Here is a 24,349-nt window from a genome sequence, read left to right as displayed (position 1 = left end):
CACCAGGGAGGGCCTCTGGACAGGCCCCGGCAGCCGCCGGATTCCTGGGTCGGCTGGGCGGGTGCAGCTCCCCTCCCCTGGCCCGGAGCTCACGGACCCTCCGGTCTCCTCCCGTCTCCTCCCGTCCGCGGCCCGTCCTCCCATGAGCACCCCTCCTGTGCGGTGCTCTTCAGCTCTGGGTTGGGTCTCCTCCTTTGCATCCCTCCTCTTTGCAGTGGCTTCTCTGTTTTGTCCTCCCGCTGTAGGAACAAGGCTTTCGAGTGCTCCCAGAAGCCTGCTCTCTGGGTCATCCCGCATCGGATCATCCCACGTGTCCTGGTTCTTGGCGCACGGGGGATTGTCCGTCGCATCCAGGACGTTTCGGCTGTGAAGTCAGGAGACTCTGGGTCCCACGTCCGACTGATCCGTGCTGGGGCTGGAGAACCAGCATGTGCCGTGCCCTTGAGGAAAGTCCAGTCGCCACAGAGATGCCACGAGATTTGGCCCGTGCGGTTTACATGGTGCTGTGGCCCCCACAGTCCTGATGTGGCTGCCTGGGTGGGGGCCGGGGGCACAGGTATCTTGGTAGTAGAGAAGGGGGACCCGTGGCTCAGCTTCCCTGGCCTCGCCTTCTTGGGGGGATCCCGGGACAGTGGGAGACAAAGTGTGCTTCCTGGTAGGGGGCAGGACATCCTGCTGGTGTTCCCCCCTCCCCCCACCTCGCTGTCTCAGATGCATGGGGACAAAGAAGCCTCATGGTCCACTGGGTTGTCCTGGCAGATGCCTTTTGCGGGCGCCCTCCCATAAGCAAAGGGCTTTGGGGGCCCACCTCCCCCGCCCGTACTGTGACCCCAGCCCAGGCTTGTGAACAGCATGTAGTTTGGCTGTGTTTTGATTCTCGCTCTGCCAAATTCTGGCCTCTGGTTCCTCTGGAATCTTATGGCCATTCATTCTTGGAGCTTTCTCTTGTTACAACTCAACAGCCTTGCCCAACCCAAGCATGTCCAGACACAGCCAATCCCTGTGTCATGAAATGTCCCTCCATCCGTGTTCCCAGGGCCCCAAGTCCACCTGGAAGCTCCAATACCACTTGGAGTCTGCTCTGTGAAACGTGACCAGAGACCCTGCGGAAGCTCGGCCCACGACCACACACATACCTCGAGGGGAAACAAGAAACCCGATGGAGGATACGACATGACGTCCCCAGTGGGCAGGGCCAGGTGTTCATCTCCAGTAGATCCAGGGTCCCCCGGTGGCGAGACCCCTGATGCACATCACTAACAGATCCTTGGGTCCAGTGTGGGCGGGACCCAGGCACCCTCTCCAATAGATCCACAGCCCAAGGGGGCTGGGCCCGGGCACCCATTGTTCATCGCTCCTAGATCCCCAGCAGATGGGACAGCAGTGTTCATCTTCAGTAGATCCTGGTCCCCAGTGGATGGGACCTGGGCAGTGACCACCAAAACATGCAGCGTCCCGACTGGGCAGGTGGAGGGCCCACCACTAATAGATCCAGGGCCCAAGAGGGTGGGCACAAGCAGCCATGTCCAATAGATCTGGGTCCCAATGGGTGAGACCAGGCGCCCATCCCCAGCATGTCCACCAGTGGTAGCCGCTGAGTGATGAGCACGGAGTTAATCCATGCACAAGCTCCCGCCCGGGCTAGGACCTGGTGGTGGGAATTCTCTGGGTGGGCTCCAGGCCACAGTGACCCATCCACACAGTGCTCCTGGAAAGCCCACGCTAGTGGCTGTCGGATCGGAGCCTTGCCCACTTTTACTCTGTGACAGTGGTCGGGGTCCAGCCCCGCCACCCCCCTAGAAACATCCTTCTGGATGAAACTCTTCCAAGTGTGTCTCTTCTGCCTTAGGCCCCTGGCTGGGGCAGGAGCAGTCACCCCAGCCTTTATGGGGGAAGGAAGGCACTGCCTGAGGAGCCCAGTGACCATGCACCCATTGAGAGCCCCAAGACAGTGTGGCTCAGGGCTTTAGGACGCAGACAGCATGAGGGCCATGGGTCCTGGGTCCCCATCACCTAACTCAGGAAGGAGGTCAGCCAGGGAAAGGGAGCCCGGACCCCGGAATGCAAAAAGCCAGCATGATGAGCCCCATCTGATGGTGGAGCCCCCCGGAGGGGTGCTGGGCGACACCTGCATCCGGTGCAGCAACAGATAAGTCCACCGGACGGCACACTCGGGTCCAGCCCCCACCCTGTAGACACCTGGAAGGTCCCCTCGGGGCTGAACATCAGAAGTCAGGTCCTCGGCGCAATAGTACATGTTGCAATTAAATTCTTAGTATCTCTGAATGTGGGGTGCCTGGGAGGCTCAGTGGGTTGAGCCTCTGCCTTCGGCTCAAGTCATGATCTCTGGGTCCTGGGATCGATCCCACATCAAGTTCTCTGCTCAGCGGGGAGTTTGCTTCCTCCTCTCTCTCTGCCTGCCTCTCCGCCCACTTGTCATCTCTCTGTCAAATAAATAAATAAATAAATAAATAAATAAATAAATAAAATCTTAAAAAAAAAATCTCTGAATGTTATTTTTCAAAATAGATGCCCAAGGCAAAACATACGTGAATTTATTTTTTAATAGTTTTTAGAATTTTTAAATTTATTTATTTGACAGAGATCACAAGTAGGCAGAGAGGCAGGCAGAGAGAGAGGGGGGGAAGCAGGCTTCCTGCTAAGCAGAGAGCCCGATGCGGGGCTGGATCCCAGGACCCTGAAATCATGACCTGAGCCGAAGGCAGAGGCTTAACCTACTGAGCCATCCAGGTGCCCCCGTATGTGAATTTATAACCAAATCCAACACTCCATAAAACCCCCACTGAAACACGTGTATGCACACGCGTGAACACACATACACACACGTAAGCTCATAGAGGCACACCCCCTCTGGGTACTTCTACTCAACACAACAAAGTCCATTCTCCCCGAGGCTTTACCACGTTGATAATTTTATTATACTCTGAATAGAGACTGTATCTGAAAAGCAGAGAAAACGACTATACAAAGGGTTTATAGAACATTCATTTACATACTGGATATATTCTTTACAATATAAGAAAAGTAAAAATACCCACTAACAATAAGGCCGCTAAGGAGATGCGAGGTCTTTGACGCCGAGGGTACATGCGGAGACCTTAAATTCGGTGTGGCTTACCCCGGTGCCAGGTTAACACTGGAGGACACAGCGACCGGTTAATGAGCGAGCTAACAGGACCCTGGCTGTGAGGCGGTGGGGACTGTGGACCTCCCCGGGACAGGACCCCCTGCCCGCCAGCGCCCGGAGGCCACGCACCTTCCACAGAGTGGCCCCGAGCCTGAGTGGGGGTGGGGGTGGGGATCCCCGAGTTCGGAGCCCCGAGTTCCCGGGTTCCTCTTGCGTCGCATGACGCACGTGTAACAGGAAAAGAAACCTGCCACGCCGGCTCATCAGGAACCGGGAAGCAGACTTCCTGACATCCTGGCTGCGGCCAGGAAAAGCCACAGGCGGCCGGTCTGCCTCACGAGCGAGGGGCTGTGGCTTCTTGAGCGCTCGGGACAGGGACTGTATGGGAGGACCCAGAGGCCGGGTCACCCACCCGCACTCCGTTTCTAAACTAGCCCTCTCTTCATGGGAAGGGTGAGGGACCCGACCTGCGGTCTTTGGGTCAAACTGGGTAGAAGCCATCTCGGGATGAGGTGCATCTTGGGGACGGCATCTCGGGTCCCCTCTGGCCGAATCTCTGCCATGAATGGAATCCCGAGATGCCAGCCGCCTCTGCTGAGGACCACGTCCCCAGGGTCCCCAGGAGACGCTAATGTGTCCCACACAGCCACACCGACACCTGTCAGGGAAGAGGTCTGTGAAGACCAGGCAAACATTTGGCACAGAAATGAGGCACTTGTGTCTGGGGCATGGAGAGAGCCGGACGGCAGATGCGTCCCCCACTTTCACCTGCGTCGGACGCCTGGCAACATGAGGCTTTCTGCTCTGTGCTTCCCCACATCCGTCTTGGACCCACTTAACACAGAACATCACGTTCGCACCGCTGGAGTGATGCCTGCTGGCAACGCCCGGGGGGGCCCAAAGAGCTGGTCTTGGGCAGAGCGGGCAGCTCCTGGGAGCCCAGAGCCATGGGGTGCCTGGGCTGTGTGGGGGGAGACCGAGCCCCCGGTCCATCCTGGGGGACCCGTAGAAGCCGTGGCATGACTGGCATCTGGATTCGGTAGCTCGGAGACGCAGGGGCGCGGCTCTCGGCCACTAACAGCCTCGGAGAACTGGGATTCCTTATCTTCCTCCTCTGCTCAGGATGCCGGAAATGCAGGATCCCAGACGGGGGCCGCAGAGGTCGGGATAAGTGGCCAACGGCTCAGAGGGCTCAGAACTGCCTGGGAGAGCAGGGCCGAGTCTCTGCCCAAATGTGACCCGCTCTCCGGAACCTTCCTCCCCAGAAAGTTTGTCACCTGCCTGCCGGACGGGAACCATCCCCCAGTGAGCTTTGGGGAGGTCAAGGTTGCTGAGGCTGGCCTGTTGGGGACATGGCCCCGGATCGTGGGCACAGGCTCGGCCTGGCAGCTCGCAGCACCGGGACCCCTCCTGCCCAGCAATTTACCATAAATAATTTGGCATAAGTAGAATATAAATTACACAAAAAGACACTTCATGTCCATGTTCCTTCTCATCTCACGGACGAGACCCCATTCGGAGCCAGAGCGAGAGCGGGAGGCCAGAGCCACCACTGCCCACCAGGCCGGGGTGCTCGGGCAGCTCGGTGCCCTCCCCAGGGACCAGGTGGCCTTCCTGGTCCTCGCAGCCAGCATGTCCCCTCCCCCCAGCTCGTACCCCCGGATTTCTGGGAGGGCCCGACCTGCACGGACTTTCAGCAAACATGCATCCCCTTCTCGGTGAGCTAGTGTCTCTGTCGTGGGAGAGAGGCCTCCCCCGGTGCTGGATGGACGGAGCCCCTCCGCGTGGCTGGTGGCACCCCCGGTCACCCAGGGCTGCCGTCCAGGGGCTGGATGCACTCCTTCCCATCAATGCCAGCGTGCAAGGGGCACGGGGACCCGCGTCCTCGCTCGGCCCTGCTGCGTGGATCCCACTTTCCTCCACCCGGGAAGCACTTGGCTACAGAGATGTGCTGGCAAGCAGTGTTTCGGGGAAGGACAGCAGACGAGGGGCTGTGTGTCCTCGGGTCTGTGAAGCCGGAGGAGAAGCCCCCGGCCCTCGTGGGGCTGGAACGTCAGGCTGGCCAGATGCCGGCAGCAGACGCTCCAGCCCCGCGCGGTCTTGGGCTGGGAGGGGTCAGATCTTCTTAGGGGAGCCAATCATGACCTTTGACACAAAGTTGACGATGGCACTGGCAGGCTGCTCGGGGTCATGCTCTGCGAATAAGTGGCACACGTTATCTGTGGCGCTGCCCTGCTTCCGGGCCACAAACCCGAAGACTCTGTAACAGAGAAGGTGGGAGGTCAGCATGCCAGCGTCCCACAAGGTCTGAGAGTGGGTGCAAACCTCCGTGTACTCCCCCTGCACCCCCACAACCTCTACTCACCACTCACCGCCACTCAGCCAGACACTGCCCACACCTGTCCACCCCTCAAGCCCCCAGGTACGGCAGGTACATGGCTGGCCACTGCCCCAGCCACTGCCCCAGCCCCGGCCAACACCCTGGCCACTGCCCCAGGCCTCTCCTGGCCAGGATCCCTCAGACTCAGGTCAGGGCGGGTCCCAGAGCCCCCACACGGCTGGTGGCCTGACTCTCCCAGAGGAGGCCAGGTCCCTCCGGTACTGGGGTAGGGCAATCAGGTCACAGGAGGCTCAGGTGAGGGCCCCTGTCTGGATGTCCCACACTCCTGCCCTTGGACCTCCTACACCCCAGTTACAAACTACAGGTAAGGAAGGAAATGGTTTAAAAGAACAGCACGTCTAACTATTAGAGGAATCGGGGCCATTCTCCAAATGAGCCTCCGTGAGCCCTGACCCTCGCACAGGGACTTCTGCTGTCCCCAGGAAACTTGCCCTGCTCCCTCTTGGAAAAACAAGGGATTCATCTATTCCAGTGGCGCGGCTTCCCAGCCACGAGAGGGTGTGGCTCGAGGAGCTAGGAGGGGGTAGCACACTCCACACACGGGAACACCGCCAGTCCCACATGCCAGAGCCGGGGCCTCTGAGCACTTTGTCAGATCCTGAGACAAACAGGACCGTGAACGGGGTGCCAGGGTGGGACCCGTGTGGTTCGAGCGATTCCCGGCAATCGGATTTAGGTTACATGGAGGAAGCCGGCCTGAAGGGTGCAGACAGCTCCGGAAGGTTCCAGAAGATTCCGGGAACACCGCTGCCCAGTGGGACTGTCCTGCCGCGGGGCCAGGGCAGCGGAAACCATGTTCCCCCCTGCGTCTACAAAACGCTGAGCACCGGGTCACTGTTGCTCACAAGGGACACCCTTCCTCTACCCCAACTTGTGCACCTGCCATCCGCTCCTGCCCCGAAGGGCCCAAAAAGCCATGCGACTGGCTCCACGCTGCGGCCCTGGGGAACTGTGCATCTCAGGGAGGAGCGAGTGGGAAAGCAAACCCCAGGAGGCCCTTCCTACAGAAGGACGCGCTTCCCTGTATTTAAGCCATGAACGCGCTGGCACGATTCTCTCATTTCCCTATGGGAAACCCTTGCAGGAACTCAGTAAGGTCATGTACTTTGGTCTGTGCCGGGGAGGGCGCCGGCGTCCGGGAACCCACCTGGAGCAGGGTCCATCTGTGATCCACCTTGCAAACAGAAAGGAGAGGAAGAGTTACGTTAACGTCTTTATTCGCTTAACAAGCAAAAGACGCATGCGCACTGCTTGATACAAACAGAGATTATCTTACTTCCTGTCCTGTGGGTCCAACGCACAGAAAATCACACTGCTCACGGGGTAGTGCCTCCGGAAGAAGAGCCTGTCGGGACAGGGTCGGGGGACACGGTTCTATTAGTGGGCGGGAGGGGGACAGTGACGCACGGTGCAGGCTCCCCAGAAGGAGAGGCAGACGGAGGGTGACTCGATTACTTGGAGAGAAGAACACACAGACGCCGGTCAGAAACGGGCAGAAGGGATGCAGGGCTGAGCGGCATTGGAAAAGTTGGTTCTTGGCAAGAGGGATGCACAGAGCAGAGCAACACTGTGCCCCTGCTGGCTGCGTGGGGTTCAGGACCAAGCCCCAGAGCCCTGGCACGGCCCTGGAGAACCAGGGAGCCCAGCCTTCCTGTGCTTGCCCGAGAACCGCAGACGGTGTCCAGCCAAAGACCATGTCCAGTGAACCTTCCTTGCTGGGCATAGGGTGTCCAGGCAGGGACCGGAGCCCACGTCAGACAGGGGGATGGAGCAGACGGCTCATTGTGAACATACAGACTAGCTGTGAGGCGGATGTGAAGGGCAGATTGGGGCTGCCCTGGGGACAGCGCTGCCTGCTGGCTGGAGCCAATGGGCTGCCCTTGTGCCCCATGGCACTCCTGCCATCCCTCTGCCTTTATGGCTGAGGACCGGCTCTTTCAGTAACCACACAGGGCTGTTTCCATAACAAATGAATAACAAGTGCATTGGAAATCCTTTGACCCTGAGGCCAGGGGCTCTGCTGGGAGGAGGGGCATGTAAGCTGTGGTCCGTGCACCTGACTCGGCTCCCCCTTTGGACTGCGGCCCTACTATGTTCCTGCCTGTGGCCCTACATGTTCCTGGGACATCTGCTAGGTAGAAGACGCTCAGGAGCAGCTCTGCTGAAAGCCACCGAAACATTGCTCTCTACATATTCCAACACCATGTAGAGAACATTTAGTATCGTAATGTACTACACAGCAGAGAGACAATTGAGAGTAACTGTCACTAAAGTTAGCTAGTCTTAATGTATCACTGATGGTTACGTTATGGTTCATTATCTAGATACTGAAGTAACACCTAGCAGCGTCGAAACGGACGACCACCAATCAGATGGAATGACATGGAACCAAAGACAGGGGGTTCTACCACCGTCTCCCAGTGTTTTAACAGAATCACATTAAAAGGTTTTTCTGTTTAAAAACTATACTCGTGTGTGGGTGAGACACTCAAAGGTCCAAACCTTTCCCCCTTTTCTTTTTTATTACAATTTTACTGACTCTCAAGAAGAATGACCTCGGGCCAAATGTCCACGGTTTACGTGCAAGTCCTGGGAGGTCCCGAAGGACGGGGTGTGCCGATGAGGGACGCATCCAGAGCCACGTCCCAGGGACGCGCAGTTTGGTGGGAGGTCTGACCAGGTGCCCAGAAGCCCCACCTGCAGCCCGGGCCCAGGCACACTCACTTCCTCTGGTTGTCCGTCAGGGTGATGCCCTGGGCCGACACCTTGAAATGCACGACCGTGCACAGGGGAGGCGGCTCCTGAACGAGGGTGAGGCTCAGGGCCTTCTGGATGGCCTGGTGGCCGGTGAGCGACTCCATCTCCACGGAGTTCAGGTACCACACGTTGCAGGCTGGAAGACACCCGGGGAAGCAGGTGTTCACCGGAGGCAAAGCCCTTGGTCACCGATTCCACAGATGTGGATGGAGCAGGATGCGGTACACACGCGCCCAGAGGCCCCATCCCGGGAGCCTCCCGCTGTCCCTGTCGCTGCGTCCCCACTGGGGCCGGAGACCCCTCCCCACCTCCTTGCCGGTGTGGGTCCGCAGCAACACTGCCGGTCAGGGAACATGCAAGAGGGAAACCTGAGGGCCAGCACCCCACAGAAGCGTCCACACATGGAGCTGGAAGCTGCAGCACCCAGAGCAGCAGGGACGATGCGTGAGGCATCGGACTCAGAGCAAAGGCTGTGTGAGGAAGGCGCGGGTCGGCCCGTCCTGTCTGGGTCACATCCCCGCTATGCCATGGGGCTGGGGCTTCTTGCGGGTGGGGAATTCGACTGTCAAGTCTGAGCAGGGCTTGGCGAGTAGCCCATGGCCCTCTGAGACCCCTGCAGCTCACACAGAGGCGGACATGGGACTTCAGGGTGCGTGTGAGGTTGGCCTGACCTGAGATGCTCAGGACTCTGCCTACTGCTCCCTCCCAGCAGGAGTCAAGGCCCCACCTGGCCAGCCATCAAGAATGTGTCCCTTCCACCCCCCACCACCCCTAAGAAAACAGTTGCCCATGACGCCTGCCCTGCTGGACGCCAGGCTCCACCCGAGTGTCCGTGGCCTGCGAGCGCCCAGCCCCTGCTGGCCTCTAGGCAAAGGTGGCAAATCACAGCTCATCTTCAAAGCCCGGGGGTCTCAGAAGCAAGACCTGGGTCTGCACCGAGTTCATCGGAATGCGGTGCTCCGCCCTTGATCCTGGGTTGCTGAGTGTGACAAGCATGTTGGCCAGGGTCCCACTGAGGTCACGGGGAAAAACCACCAGAACCGAATTATCATCAGAGCCACTGCAGAGGCCCAAGTGGAAAGGCCCAGGAGAAGGGAAGGAGCAGATTCTAGAAAGCCTCTCGGGAAGGACGCAGCCTGAGGCCGGCGGATGGGGTCTTCAGCGAGACTGTCCACCCTGCACGGAGCCAGCCATGCTCACTGCAGGGGGTGACCCCACTTCCTCTAGGGGCACAGCCCCGAACTCGCCATCAGCAGTGAGTTTCCTCCGAGACCCCAGCTTTCCCCTACAAAGTTCCCTGAACCACTCCCTTGCCCTCACCAAGAGCAGCTTGAGACGGCAACCCGGTACCAGCCAGAAACGCCCTGTGCCGCCAGGCAGCCGTGACAGGGAACTTCCTATCTCAAATGCAACCGTTTTCGGGCCTCCGGGCTCTGCTAATGCTGTGCACTCTGAGGACGATCCCTGCATCTCGGGCTGTGGAGAGCACTTTCCAGAGCCCATCTCCGCCCATCTGCACCTGTCCTGTGCGGAAGAGGGCACAGTGGCCTGGAGACCCCGAGAAGCGGTCCAGCAGCCTCGCAGCCCCTGGGTGTTCACACTGCCACAGCTCTGTGCTGCTTCTGCTGCTGCCGCAATGTCGATGGGGCGCGCTCAGTGAGACACGCCAGATGTTCCCGAGCGTGCGCTGTGGATTCTACCGTGAGGCCTGCAGGCTGAGTGTGAGCGCCCTCAGCCACAGGTAATGCCTGCGGATGACACCATGTGCCTGTCTTCACAGCAGACACACCTTCAGAAGGTCACACCTGTGCACTCTCACCCAGAGGGATGCTTGGGGTGTGGGCAGGAGTCGCAGAAGCACTTGCTCCCTCCGGCTGATTGGTACCGACCTGAGGGAAGCGGCAGGACTGGGGGTGACCCGCACTCCAGCTGCCACCTGGACTTGAGGGGTTTACACGGGTCGTCTCAGGACAGAGCGCATGCTGGTTCATTATGACCGTGACTGCCCAGCGCCCCATGCCCACCACGCTCCAATGAAATGCCGGGTCAACCCTGACTGTCCTTCCGGATAACGTGGCTATCTTTATCAGGAGGCTCGGAGTCCCATAGGTCCCGTTCCAAGAAGACTCAGAAGGAGAAATCTTCCATAACCACGGCAGACAACCATCTCCGAGGTGGGGATACTGGAGGCACGTGCTGACTTAGCAGGAAAATGGAATGGATTGATGAATCCCCAGGGAAAACTGAGCAGCCAGCAGACGGGGGTCATGCCGCATGTACGGCGATGAGAAAATGGGAAAGGGGGGTGTGGCAGCCACAGCCGACGCTCCGTGTGGCCCACGGGAAACACATGAAGAGAGTGAGTCCTAGGATTTCTCGCACAAGAAGAACCTTTCTTTCCTTTCCTCCTTGTATTGTATCTGCATGAGAAGATGGACACGATCTGAGCCTCTGGAGGTGACCACCTCGAAACTTAGATCATCAAACCCTCTAGCTGTGTGCCGCAGGCCTGGGCAGCGATGGTATGTCAACTGTTCACAAAACCAGAAAGACGTGAGAGGCGGATGGGAAAGCAGGATAAAACCACGTCCCGCTATCGTCACGAGTATACAAGGAAAGTGTGCGTGTTTGAGCAGGAACTGGACGGGTGCCTGGAAACTTCAAGACCATGTGATTTTCGGAGGGTGGATGGCCTGCCTTCGATTTCATGAGCATTCCTGTGAGCATTTCCAAAATCAAGATGAGGAATTCTGATCTAACTGCAGTGAATCCCACAAAACGGGCACAGCCTGGGTCTAAAGAACGGGCTCCCACCAGCCCTTGTGGAACCACACACGGCCCTTTCAATAAGGAGTCGGGGCATGGGGAATCTCACCCTTGACAGCAGAGCCATGGGGTCTTTCCTCAGAGCAGAGGAGGGAAGCTGTCCCTTGCCAAACCACAGCCGGGGTGGGTCTGCCAAGCACACGGGTCCCGGAGCCCTGCTCTCCAGTGGGGAGGGGGAGCACAGGGTGACCAGGGTTTGTCTACACAGCCTGGACACCAACATCTAATTCTACCTGATGGCCCTGCCAGGGGTGGGGGTCGGCTTGTGGAGCAGGGCTGCCTCCTGTGAACGGGGCCGCACCTGTCATACCCACAGGAAACAAAGCCTCAGGGACACACAGCCTCCCTCAGCCCTACTGCGTCCAGGAACCCGGGTCCGAAGGTGGCAATGCAAGATTCAGAGACAAGGACATAATGAGGAAAGGCAGCCTCCCAAGGGTTGTTTCTAGTATCAAGAAGCAGGAATAAGACAGACCATTGTGCAGCTGCTGGAAACGAGACCTGTGTGGTGTGTGGATGAAAGGGAGAACTTCTTACTTGGAGCGAGATACAGAAAAACTTCCAGGGTGTCTGGCCTCTGGCAGTTCACCTTTCTCCTCTCTCTTCCGAGTCTCCTTTTTTTTTTTTTTTTTAAATCAAGATTTTATTTATTTGTCAGAAAGAGAGCATGAGCAGAGGGGAGCAGAGGGAGGCAGAGGGAGAGGGAGAAGCAGGCTCCCCGCTGAACAGAGAGCCCGATGTAGGGCTCGATCCCAGGACCCTGAGATCATGACCTGAGCTGAAGGCAGATGCTTAAGGATTGAGCCACCCGGGCGTGCCTTCCTTTTCTTAATTTAAAGAACTTCTACTGCTTTTATAAAGAAAATATCCTTCACAATCTGGTAAGTTAAGGACACAGCGTAACACTTCTGGGAAATGTGCAAGAGGTCTGTCCCTTCTTCTCGGGATGGACTGTATCCCACGGCTTCAACGCCACCAAAGAAGAGACAAAACGCCAACAGTCAGAGATAGGAATAACCCAGAAAGCCCTTGGCCACCGGAGAGGAGGGTAGCGTGCACCGCCCCCCACCAGGGCTGCCCGTGTCTGCTCACACTCCTGAGTGCTGCTCCCTCAGCTTGACGGGAAGCAGGAACCCGTGAATTGTCCACACAGGACAATTCAAGCCCTGGGGTGAATGAGGACACTCACAAAATTTAATCTGCGGGTGGGGGGCGCCTGGGTGGCTCAGTGGGTTAAAGCCTCTGCCTTCAGCTCAGGTCATGATCCTGGGGTCCACGTAGGGCTCTTTGCTCATCGGGGAGCCTGCTTCTCCTCTCTGCCTACTTGTTACCTCTGTCTGTCAAATAAATAAATAAAATCTTAAAGAAAAAAAATTTAATCTGGGGGAAAAAAATCAGTTCCCTCGAGGCGATCGCTGATGGGGCAGTCTGACTGCCTTCCTATGCTTTTTCCAATAACCGCAGGGCCTCTGCGAGCTCACGGCTGTTTTGTCCTCACTCGAGACACGGATCCGTGTCCTGATTCCACGCCTTGCCTTGTCCCCCATGAAATAAGCTGCGCGGACGTCTTAGAAACATGCAATTTTAAAAGGACACAGGCATCGTGCCGTCATGTGCTAATGCACAGCTCCGAGGCTCACATGTGGTCTCCAGGGCCCGCCTCGAGTCCTGGGATCTGCCATTCTTCAGAACAGCACATGATCTAACACTACTGGCGCCTGCCAGGCGCTCTTCAACAAGACTGTGAAGTTAGATCATTGATAAGCCGGAGTAGGAGAAGCTGTAATATCCAACCACAAGGGCCACAATGGTTCCTAAGAATGATTAGCGAATGCACTGATACATTTATTAACTGGACATTAACTGGGAAAAACGGTAACCAAGAAGCCGAGGAAGAAATGCAAGAGGGCCTTGTCTAAGAGGTTCCTGGGCCAAGTGCAGAGCGCCGAGACGTGGGGGCAGTGAAACCCCAGGCTGAGCACATGCAGCCCGGAGACATCGGGCACCCCACTGTGGCCCATGCCAGGTAAGAGTGAGGCCACAGGAAGGGCCATGTCTCCTGGGCCAGGAAGAGCATTTTCCGTGCAAACACAGCAGGGATAACACCACAACAACCTGTGTGAGTGCCCCTGTCCCAACTCCCATGGTGGTTTTCAATGTCTGATTCGCATGGTGTTTGCAGCCACGCTGTTGGGAAAGATCATTATCATTGTCACGTCAAGGTCCACGTGGCTGAGTAGTCCAAACCCTGTGTGGTAGAGCCTGGACTTGAACCCAGGGCTGACATAGCCCACGCTCCTCATTTTGGACCTCCACGTACTAACATGTTGCTGTTTGGCGCAAAGCATGTCACCCTCGTTCTGGACACACAGAACGTATCCCTCAAGGACGGTCTGAAAAGAGTTCAATACTCCATTATTTGTTGAGAGAGCGATGGATTTTAGCTGAGCAACAGGCATAGTGACAGGGAGATCCACAGAGAAAAACTGCACGAGAGAACCATGCGCATCGTACAGAGTCAGAAACAAGAAAAGAGCTGTAGATCGCACTGACCTCCGACACATGGCTGTGAGGTAGGTACCGATAACGCGGTATCGCTATTGATCCAACCAGACGCTGACATTCCTTTCCCAACCTTTCCAAGAGCAAACGTCCACCATGGGGAACTCGGTTCCCTCACAGCTGCAGACCCACAGGAGCCCTGTGGCCTTGGCCGTATCCACAGCCCACCTACACTGGGGCCACGAAGCCTGCATCAAATGTGGCAACAGCGAGCAAGGGACTGTCCTTACATCACGATGCAGAAAACAAGATTAATATAGACGTCGATCCCTTTCCTGCCCACCAGAGAACAATCACAATTTAGAACTAAACACACAATCCATTGTACATTCGCAGCCCCTGGTGAAATACCTCGGTATAAATTTAATAAAATTAGGTACAAGAAACAGTCACAAGGAAAACTGTAAAACTTCGATGAAAAACACAAAATAACTAAATAAACGGACAGAGAGTCCATGTTCATGGATAAGAAGACGCAATTTTGTCAAGATGGCAGTTCTTCCCAACTTGATCTATAGATACAATTCAACTCCAATAAAAATCCCAGCAAGTTATTTTGTGGACATTGGCCAATGAATTCTAGAGTTTATATGGAAGCAAAAGACCAAGAAGAGCCAACACATGCTTGACGGGGAAGCAGCCTGGGGAGGACTGACACTACCTGATTTGAAGATTTACTGGAAAGCCAGTAGTCACAACGGTGTTATGGGCAAAAGAACAGACAAATAGATCAGTAGAAAACACTGGGCGCCCAGAAATAGACCCGCGTAAGTACAGTCAGCTGATCCTCGACCGAAGAATAAAGATAATACAATGGAGCGGAGGTCCCGTCTTCCACGGAGGATGCTAACACACACCTCACACCTTTCCCAAACACTGACTCGCTGTGGGTCACAGGCTGGAATGTAAAATGTAAAAGTATAAAACTTCCAGAAGATCACATAGAAGAAAATCCAAATCATTGTGGATTTGGTGACAAACTTATTAGAGACAACCCCAAAGGCATGACCTACGAAAGAAAGAAAAGATAAACCGGATGTCATTAAAATTAAAGATTTCCACTCTGTGAAGACAATGTCAAAAGAATGAGAAGATGAGCCACAGATTGGGGGAAAATATCTTCAAAAGACGTATTTGATAAAGGACTGGTCTCCAAAATATACAAACAACTTCTAAAATTCAACAAGAGGAAAAATACCCAATGAAAAAACAGACCAGATACCTTAACAGACATAAGCGGCAAAGAGAAGATCCATGTCACGTGTTATCATGGAAATGCAAATTAAAACATCGATGGGATATGAAAGCACACCTATTAGAAACAGCCACAATCTGGAACCCTGATGACAGCAAATGCCCCAGTGGAGACTCGGGGACAGCAACGCGTAACATAGGTTCACAGAACAAAGGTACCCTTTGGCGGGGGACACCATAATGCGGAACATCGGGCAGGGGGTTTGTGGGAAACCTCTCAATGTTGCCGTGAACCCACAACTGCTCTAAAACTTCATAAAGTTTATTAGTTAAAAAAAAAAAAAAAACAGGTGCCCAGGCAAACTCGCTGTCCGGGGGTCTGTGTCACCCTGGGTTGTGGGCAAATGGGACGATGCTGTCGGCTGCTCAGTTAGGCCCCCCCCACGGCTGGGGGGGTCTGGGCCCCCACAACTGGCTCCCTGCCTTCTCCCCAAACAAAACCCAGGACCTGGCTTTCTCCCGCAGTCTCTCGTCTTGTCCACAGTGCGGTTATTTCCAGCCCGGGGAGGCCTCGCTCTGTCCGTCCACACTCGCTGTTGCGCCCAGCCTGGGGGGCCCCCAAAAGGGATCTCCTTCACGCACGCAGCAGGAAGGAAACCCACAGACCCAAGGAGACCCCCTTTCCACGCAGGAACTAGGACCGGCGGACACGAAGCCAGCGACTGACCTGCTCCTTGCTTCAGCAGCTCTGCGGCCGAGTTGGCCGCCGTCTGGGGAGAGCTATCGGCGATCTCCTCCAACGGATCTGCAGGAAGGAGAAAGAAAACGCAGGCATGAGTCCGGCTCCCCGAGGAAGAACCGTTAGAACAGGGTGGCACTCGGGGGCCTGGGTTCCCAGGCGGTGACAACCCCCGGCGTTCTGAGCAGGTGGAGGGGGCGACACGGTCCAGTAAGATGTCTCTCTCCGCTCTCAGGAACCACTGCAGAGAGCGAATCGCACGTACCTACCCCGTAAACCAGTCACTACAGAATCTACTACAATCACATGACACCAAGGCTGCCCAGGAATGTGGGAAGTACGGCCAAATGACACTGTAGTCACGTGAGGTGACGGCGTCACCAGGGCCTGCCTCTGCCAACTAGGCTGGACCACGGGACGCTCTTTGGGGTTGACCCACAGGGCGCACAACAGAGGACGACTCCGGTCCAACTTCTGTGGGCACGTCCTCATGGACCCGACACCGCCGTTCCCCACACACACATGGACAGGCAGGCCCTACAGAGGATCCCCCCCCCCGTACCTCGGTCTGGAATGAGCAGCTTGCAGGGCAAAGCCAAGGGCGTGATGGAATGCTGACACACCAAAGCCGTCAGGCTCCCTGGAAAGGGTGAACAGCAGAGGGGGGTTAGCGGGGCCCCACACACCGCCCGCTCCACCCACATGCCGCTGCAGGAAGCCCCTGCAGGGGGGCGAGTGCGTCTGCTCTTAGAACTAACGCTCTGTTATTGCGGGACTTGGTGCAAAGCTTCAGTGACGTGACCAGTCCCACAAGACAGCTAGAAGCTATGTAAAGGAACTGCGGTGACTCTTGGCCAAGACACGCAGGTGCCGACTTCTCCAGAGGATGTCGGCCGTCGATGGAGTCTGGGACCACAGCCCAGATGCTTCCGTGGTCCCTGCCACGTGCTCCTGGAGGCTGGGACTGTGCGTCTGGGTGCATCCCGGCAAGCCTGCGAGGCCGGCAAGGGCTCCTCTCACGGAGAGGAACGGCCATCGCTCCGGCTCTAACCCAGACCCCACTTGCGTGCCTGCCTGCGAGGACGCCACCTGCCTGCCATGTATTTGGGTCTGAAAAAGCCTTCAGAACAACTCCCCACCCAGTTTATCATAGAGATGGTAACTCGGGGGAGGGCACGGGGAGCCCGGAGCATGGGAGGGGATGGCCCCGCCTCTCGGGGCAGCAGTGGGGGTGCACACCATTCTGGCGTGGGCTAGAATGCCAAGTGGGACCTTACAGCCACTTACCGAAATAGGGTTCATTGGGGCACCCTTTCAACCGCACTCCCTTCGGGGTACACTCGATCAGAAAGTGCCGAACGAGTTCATTGGCCAGATCCCCCGCTGCGGTGAGAGATTGAAAAGAAAGAAAAAAGAGAACTTAACAAATAAGAGCACGGGAGGAGGGGAGAGAGGGACAGAGCACCAGCTAAAGGGAGGGGCCCCCGGAGCCGGGCTGCTGGCATCGGTGGGCTGCCAAGCAGCACCCGGGGGATGAGAGCAGAGCCCCCCACGGTGACATGTCCAGAAGTGCAGGGGTCCCGGGGACGGACCCTCACACATTCTGCAAGCATCCCCAGTGCAGGGATGAGTCAGAAACATGCCATCTAGACCCTTCCCCTCGTAACGGGAGAAACCAGAAGCATCTGGACGCAAGGTGATGCCCGAGAACAAGCCACTGACGGGAGCTGGAAGGGTCCAGCCAGGAGCCCCATGGCAGACCCCCAGGAAGGAAGCCCTCCGTCACTGGGACCAGACAGAACATCGCCGCTGCCCCCCACCAGCCTCAGCATCTGAAGACGGGCACATCCAGAAAACCACCCAACTGAGCTGGAAACCACCGACAGTGGCACCAGCTGGCAGTCAGCCTGGTCGCCCACCTGGCCCATGGGCAGCTCCCACACAGCCTGACGGACAGCAGCAGCGGGCATGTCAGGGGTGGTGGGGAGGGCTGGCAGGAAGGGCGACGGTCCGACTCTGTGGCAGGTTGTGGCGAACACATGAGCGGAAAGGAGCAGCGTGCCACCTCAGCTGTGGGAGAAGGATCCGCATCTTCCACACTGAAGGGGACACAGGCTCCAGGGACAGGTGTCTCAGTGGGATGGCCAGCCGCTGGCTGCCCAGAGAACAGATTTGTCCTGGACGTCTGTCACGGCCCAGTCTCTGGGTACCAGAGGTGGGTGCTGACTCGCCACGCCCTTCCCTCTTTAACTCCCCCTGCACCATGACAGCCAATTGCCAAATCCAGGGCTGGGCGAGGACAGGCAGCCAGTGAAGATTTCAGAGACACCGGTGATGTTTTGTAACCTTCACCTTCGGGCTGAGTCAAGGTTGGCCTGAGAGGTCTGTGCCCAGCGGGAGGCGAGAACATGCACACGGCACTGTCCGCATCTCTGAAGCCACAGCATGTGCAGGAAGGACACCAGCTTGCAGTCTCCACGGAGCAAGAGCCCTACACGCTCTGCAGCGCCTGTCCCCACTCTCCTTGCGGACCCTGTCCACAGACACCAAGTACTCCCCTCTGGAGACTCTCCAGCTCGAGTCCTTGCTCAGGACTGCTGGGGCTTCTCCCGCTGGGCTCCTCTCCAGGCTCAGCTGTCCTACTCGATGTACACGAAGCCTCCTCCTCCTTCACTTGCAGACAGCAACGTCCGGATGTGGGTCTGAGTTCCTGCATCCCGCCCCTTCCGCTGCCCCCATGGCAGACACCTCGGTTCCCTGAGAGCCCCTCAGCTGACGCCTCAGCCACTGAACCTCACGTCCTTCCAGGCACGGCTCCGAGGTCACTTGCTCCTGGACGCTGTGAGCACAGTCTCCATCCAGGCTTCCTGTCCACCTCTCGGGTCCTGGACACAGCACATGAGTGAAGCAGGCCAGTGTCCTTTTGCTCCTTAAACGTGTGAGCTCCGACTCTGCTTATCCGGACACCCCTGTGCCCGGTGATGAGCCTGCCGCCCAGACAAGGAGCCCGCCTCCTGGAACTTCCTGACGTGACGTTTTTTTATGAACTACTGACAGCTACGCTGCCTCAGGGGAGTCTCCAGAAGCCATTCTTCCAAGGGCATATGCTCACTTCACGTCCCTGTGTCACAGGCCGGTATTTCCTGCAGTATTTCCAGCTTTTTCATTATTATTACACTTGTTACTGTGACCTGGGATTAGACAGCTGGGACGCTCAGATGGCTTTCCCACCAAAGTGTTTTTTCATTAAGGCGTGTGTACTGCTTTTTGAGACAACACGCCGTTGCACACTTCGTGGACCACAGCACAGAGTAAACGTGACTTTCATGCCCACCGAGAAGCCTGGAAGCTCGTCTGACGTGCACCAGAGATATACACATTATCGAAATACGCGCCACAGGGATACGCGTACTGTGAATCACCTTATTCCGACACACGTGCCTGCCGTGTCTCCGAGGCGGGCCTGTGATCCCTGGAAAGCTGTCAGAGTGACAGTTACCACAGTCTTATAAGTAGAAACAATGAATCTTAGAAGGCAGCAGAAGAACCTCATGAAAGAATACATATTAGTTCTCTGATGCAGAGCTGAAAAGGGGCAAAACCGCGATGTTTAGGGATTGCTATTTCGCTGGTTAAGAGGAAGATGCTGTAACTCTCCCTTCTACTTAGCAAGTGTCCTGTCCGCAGCGGCAGGTTGGGCGACATGGATGGTGTGTGTCCGTCGGGGCACAGAGGAAGGGGCAGGTGTAGCTGGGGACGGAGCTTGTCACCAGGGGAGGGCGGGAAAGACCCTGGGACCCCATGATTCCACGCCAGAGCTGCTGTCAGCACGAACTGATCAATGTTCTAGAGTGAGTCAGTCCCCCTCAGACACCCCAACACACCCACCACTCACACTTCCCAGAGACCACAGCACACGGGGATTCTTGCAGAAATGGTGGGCAGGAAAAGGACAGACAGTAGGACATCGGAAGGACACGTGGCCAGCCCCAAGGGCCTCACAGAGCCCAATCTATGGTCTCTGGGATACGCGCAAGGTCGCAGCGGGCTGACGGAGCGTGACACACAGGAGGGGTGCAGAGGCTCCCCCGAGGTTGTCTCCTGGTTGTAGGCACACGCCTGTTTGCTCATGAGAACATTCACCACACACGCAGCCCTTGCGACCTTCTCTGCACAGGGTCTTGTCCGTGATGGAAAGTACCCAGGAGAGGGAGCAGAGATCTGAACACAGCCGCACATGGTTCATGGGGTGGAGGGCGGTGGGGACACCCCTGGGGCTCATGATCCAGCGTCACTCTTAATCCAGCAAAACGCTCTCCGGGGGGTTGGTGCGAGAAAGCATGCACAGGCCACTGCCTTTTGTAAGAGGAAAAAGGAACGTGCCTGTCTGTAGACACTGGAGAGACGGTCGGGAAGAAGGGGCAGGAATTTATTACGCTTCCTGGGGCAGAATGGGGCCCTGGGGCCTCGGTGAGGCCCATTTCCATCGTTCCGGCAGCCGAGCAAGGGAACGTATCACTCATTCACAGCAATAAAGAACTAAACTCCACAGATCATTAACGATGTTGCTTGCACAAGGCCAGTCCTGAGGGGGCCATACTGGAACAACACAGAGACTGCAAAGAAACTCAGAGCCATGTCTGTAAAGTCCCCCAGCAACGTACAGCCGTATGCGTAAGTCATAGACCTCGCAGGCAGGTGAGCACGCCCCATCAGCTCCCGGGCCCCTACCTTTCTTGTTGAGCTGCAGGACGGAAGGGGGAGGAGTAGCCACTTTCATGGCCAGGCCGTAGGCTCCTCGGAAGGAGTGACTGTCCCTGACGATGAATGAGCCCGGCTCTTTGTCCTTCAGCATGGCGATGGCTGGGGAGGGAAGCAGAGACACTCACACGTTTGCCGGTGCCCACGCGGCCTGCCTGCACATGTGGCAGACGAGTGTTTTTGCAAACTGGGTCGGAGGGAGCAGGCACAGGCCTCTGGGGTAGGGTAGGGGTCTCGGTGACGACACATCATTTTCAAGGGGAGCCTGATGGCTGAGGCTGCAGAGAGCACACCCCCCACCCCCGCCATCTGGCACACATGACTCCTGCTTGTCCATGGCACCGGTGAGGCTCAGGTGATGGCCCACAGTTGACCGCCCAGGAATGTGGTCCAACCGCCAGCCCAAGTGCTTGGGCCAAGTCCCAGTCTGCATGGCATGGTTGGGCAGAGGCGAGGTGCGAGGCTCTCTCCCGTCCTCGAAGCTCTCTCCCGTCCTCGCGCAGCCCTGCCTGATGCCCGTGTGGCACTGTACTCAGACTGAGTCCTTCCAACTGAGCAGACGGAAAGATTGAAAGGATGGCCCCCAAAAGTTACTGAATGTTTAACCCAAATCCCACGATTCACCCCATGGGCTTGGGGCAGCCCTGGGAGGGCCCGCACTTGACCTCAACGACCAAGTCCGAGGGTGCCGGGGCTGGTGGGGAAGTGGCGCCCACGGACCCCAGCAGGCTTCTGCTCTTGGCCGATGCCTGCATCTGGGGGCTGGGCATGCGCTATTCTGCGGGCACAGGAACAGATTTCTGACAAATGACCCGTCTTCAACCCTGCTATACCTCACCAGGCGTTTTGGTTTCCCCATTTAACTTCATGATCTTATTTCGCTGGAGGTGGGGGGGTGGACAGAGGTGCCCCAGCATCATGGGCCACAGACGGAGAAGAGCTTGAGGACAATGTCAGACCCTGTTCTGAAACAGAACAAGGGGGACCCGTCCTGCAGGGCGATGAGGCCTGTGAGGGTCTCCCATTCCCCTGTGAGGTCTCCACCGCCTCCCGCAGCTGGTGCTTCCAGAGCCCCACAGCAGAGGCCCGGCCAGGGCTGCCGAAGCAGCTCTATTCTGTCTCTACTCTGCCTGGTGGTCCTCTCTCCTCCTGTGGCATTTTTACATTCGGTTTAGGAAAAATCCTGAGCAATCCACCCGGCCACGGGGATACGGACCCGCTGCAAAACCGGAGACGCTATCCCACTTTCACCTCCCGTCCCTCCTGCGTGTTCCTGACGTTCCACTGTAGCTTTTCCAGAAAAAGGCACATCCCTGGCACTCGCCACCTGCCTCCGAGGTGGAGCCCCGGCTGCTCCGGCAGCCCGGCCGGCCTGCCCAGCCCGGACGCGCACCAGTGGAACAGGTGGTCTGCACAGAATTTTCTGGAACATGGCATGTCACAGGCCCTTCACAGCCCCTCTGGCTGGACAAGGTGCTGGGCTCACAGCCTCCATCTCGGGGGCTCCCATACCACGGGCAGGGAGGGGACAACAACGCAGCACTCGGCCATGCAGAGCCCGGACCGAGCTGAGCAGCACTGCCCCAAAGGCCAAATCAGGGAATCAGAGGGCTCTCTGGGCCGCGGGCCACCCCCCCACGAAACATGACAATAGGTTCCTTGAGCTCAGGGGAAGAAAAGCACATTCTTACCCTTTTTATGAGCTACTTAATTGAATAGAAGAATTCCAGAGAGAAAGCAGAATGGTGCTGTTTGCCAGCGACTTAACTGTTTCTCTCCAGGCAGGTGGGGAAAAAGGCTCAGGACGACACCAGATGACTTTCTCCCTGAAATGCTGTCCCCGCTCAGCCCCACGCCTGCCAGCAGTCCCTGGGGTTCCTCTGGGAGGATCTCGGGGATGACCAGCCTGTCCCAGCCACCCTGCGAACCCTGCTGTGAGATGGCAGGGGCTCACCCCTGGGGCTGCCTCATAGGACCGCCTCCTGCCCAGACCCCTCTTTCATTCATCCTGTGGAAGGAGTGGCATTAGTGGATCAAACACAGATGTCAGATGTTGGGGCAGAAGCGCACACACAGATGCCGTGCAGCACGAGTGTGAGGCCCGAGGTTACACCTGGCACACGCCCCCTTAGCGAGCGCATGTCTGTTTGCTGCAGACAAACGTAGATGCACAGACGTCGGGGTGTTGGAGAGACCTCTGTCCTTCCTCCTGACCGTTGGCCCCTGTGGCTCAGGTCCCAGACAGGAACAGGGAACCTCTTCCCGGGACGGCCTGTCACACTTTCCGCGGGGGTGCCCTAACCCTTCACCCCGGGGCCGTGCCCCTCTGACGTCGCCACCCCGAGGTCCCACCCCACCCACGCACCTTGCTCTCTGGAGATATCCGCCTTGTACCAGAATTTGGATGTGTCTTGGACGAAGTTCACGGACACGTGCTTATCACCCGGGTTATCTGAGAGAGAGAAGGCAAGAACTCTCTGGACAGTTTATTGCCGCCTGTTACCTCGCATGGAGCCCGGTGCTCCAAGTCCAGCCCAGGGCAGGGACGGCGTGTCTCGGGGAAGGAGCGCCATCTGGCCCCGTGGGGACCGGCTGGGGTGCAGTAGGCAGCGCATGCTTCCCAACACATGCAGCACAGACCCAGCGTGACACGCGGCCAGTGCAGTGTGGCTTAATCCTGCCGGAGCCTCGTCTTACACATCTGAACTCTTGCATTAAATACTGGATGAACTTACTAAACTCGAGAACAAAAGGTTATTTTCAAAGAACGAGGATTCCGAGTGGCGGGAGAAACAGAAGCTGACGGGGCCGTGTGCAGAGCAGAGGGGAACAGAGGACAACAAAGAAAACACCCCGATGGGCCGCTCTGGGCTTGTCTCTCAAGTTGCCGCCCTGAATCCCAGCCCCCCGCCCCAACTGAGTGAATGCACACGGGGTCAGGGGGGCAGGTGCCCACCATGGCTGACACGTGCCTACCTGGGGAGGGCGCTGCGGCCTCCAGAGGCTTGGGGAAGTCCGGGAGGACGTTTGGGAATGGGATGCTCATGGTGCTTCCACTGTGCGGGCTGGAGAAGCCACTGGAGGAGGGGGAGGCCGAACCCAAAGACCGGTCCCCCTCTGAGGCTCGCTTCTTCTCGGGAAGGGGCGGCTGCCCGGGCAGGGTCAGGCCCTGGCCCGGCAGGACCGGGCTGTGGTGGCTGCTGTGGCCAGGCGTCACCGTGAGAAAGCCGTGGGACAGGAAGCCCTTGTCGGCCGCCGCTGTCCGCGGGGTGCCAGGGGCCTGGGGGGCTCCGTGGGAATGAGCCAGCAAGGCCCCTGGGTCCTCTGCCGGGGGAAGGCCGCTTCCCACGGGAGCCGTGCCGAAGCTCAGGAAGGCCTGGCCACCTGGGGGGCCCACAGCTTCGGGGGGCTCTGCCAGGGACAGCTCATGGTTGTGGAAAGAGGCCTGGAACTCCGCAGGCGGGCGGTGGGGCCGCCCGGGGTCGTCAGGACCGGGGCTGGAGAACTCTTCAGCGCTGAGACTTCCTGCCGGTCGGCTGCTCCCCAGCAGAGCTGAGGTGGCCTTGGGGCTGCTCTCCACCCACGGGAGCTCGGCCGAAGAAGGGCTGTGGGAAACATGCAGCAATCAGAACGCCATCCTAGGAGATGCCCCAAGGCCACCAAGGGTCCTGTGGACAGTGAGGACAGGGATGGGCACTGGTGCTGAGGCTTGGCCCAAGACGTCGGAAGTCAGACACTGCCGTTCTCCCCTCCCCATCACCGCGCACCCCAGATGCTCAGCCCCCCACACCAGTGGACACCTGCCCTGCCCCCTCCTTCCTTGGTCTTCACCCAGCAAAGGTCCCTCCCCTCGAAACAAAAGTCAACTGTGGCCCCGTGTCCAGCTCGCAGACCACGTCCCTCTGTTCTTCCCTCTGATGCCAACCACATGGTGCGCCACGTGCGCTCCTGTGAGAACATC

The 24,349-nt window shown here is 57.6% G+C and overlaps 1 protein-coding gene across 9 annotated transcripts in view; it reads right to left on the bottom strand.

The window, feature by feature from the left end:
- Window positions 1-2,916: 2,916 nt before the first annotated feature.
- The window catches only part of TNS3 (tensin 3), a 201,825-nt gene continuing 180,392 nt past the window's right edge, over window positions 2,917-24,349 (bottom strand). For all 9 annotated transcript variants that reach the window (XM_059170656.1, XM_059170657.1, XM_059170650.1 and 6 more), the window contains 10 exons: window positions 23,365-23,993; window positions 22,754-22,840; window positions 20,359-20,490; window positions 16,915-17,010; window positions 16,190-16,267; window positions 15,616-15,693; window positions 8,274-8,442; window positions 6,826-6,894; window positions 6,697-6,723; window positions 2,917-5,408 (listed from right to left, as the gene is read on the bottom strand). In XM_059170656.1, the coding sequence (XP_059026639.1) occupies window positions 5,264-5,408; window positions 6,697-6,723; window positions 6,826-6,894; window positions 8,274-8,442; window positions 15,616-15,693; window positions 16,190-16,267; window positions 16,915-17,010; window positions 20,359-20,490; window positions 22,754-22,840; window positions 23,365-23,993 (1,510 nt within the window). In that variant the 3' untranslated portion in view covers window positions 2,917-5,263. The remainder of the gene's footprint in view (window positions 5,409-6,696; window positions 6,724-6,825; window positions 6,895-8,273; window positions 8,443-15,615; window positions 15,694-16,189; window positions 16,268-16,914; window positions 17,011-20,358; window positions 20,491-22,753; window positions 22,841-23,364; window positions 23,994-24,349) is intronic.

This window comes from Mustela lutreola, chromosome 4 (genome assembly GCF_030435805.1).
Source record: "Mustela lutreola isolate mMusLut2 chromosome 4, mMusLut2.pri, whole genome shotgun sequence".
Lineage (NCBI taxonomy): Eukaryota > Metazoa > Chordata > Mammalia > Carnivora > Mustelidae > Mustela > Mustela lutreola.
Note: the sequence above shows the minus strand (reverse complement) of the source record. Positions and strands in the feature narration are given on the sequence as shown.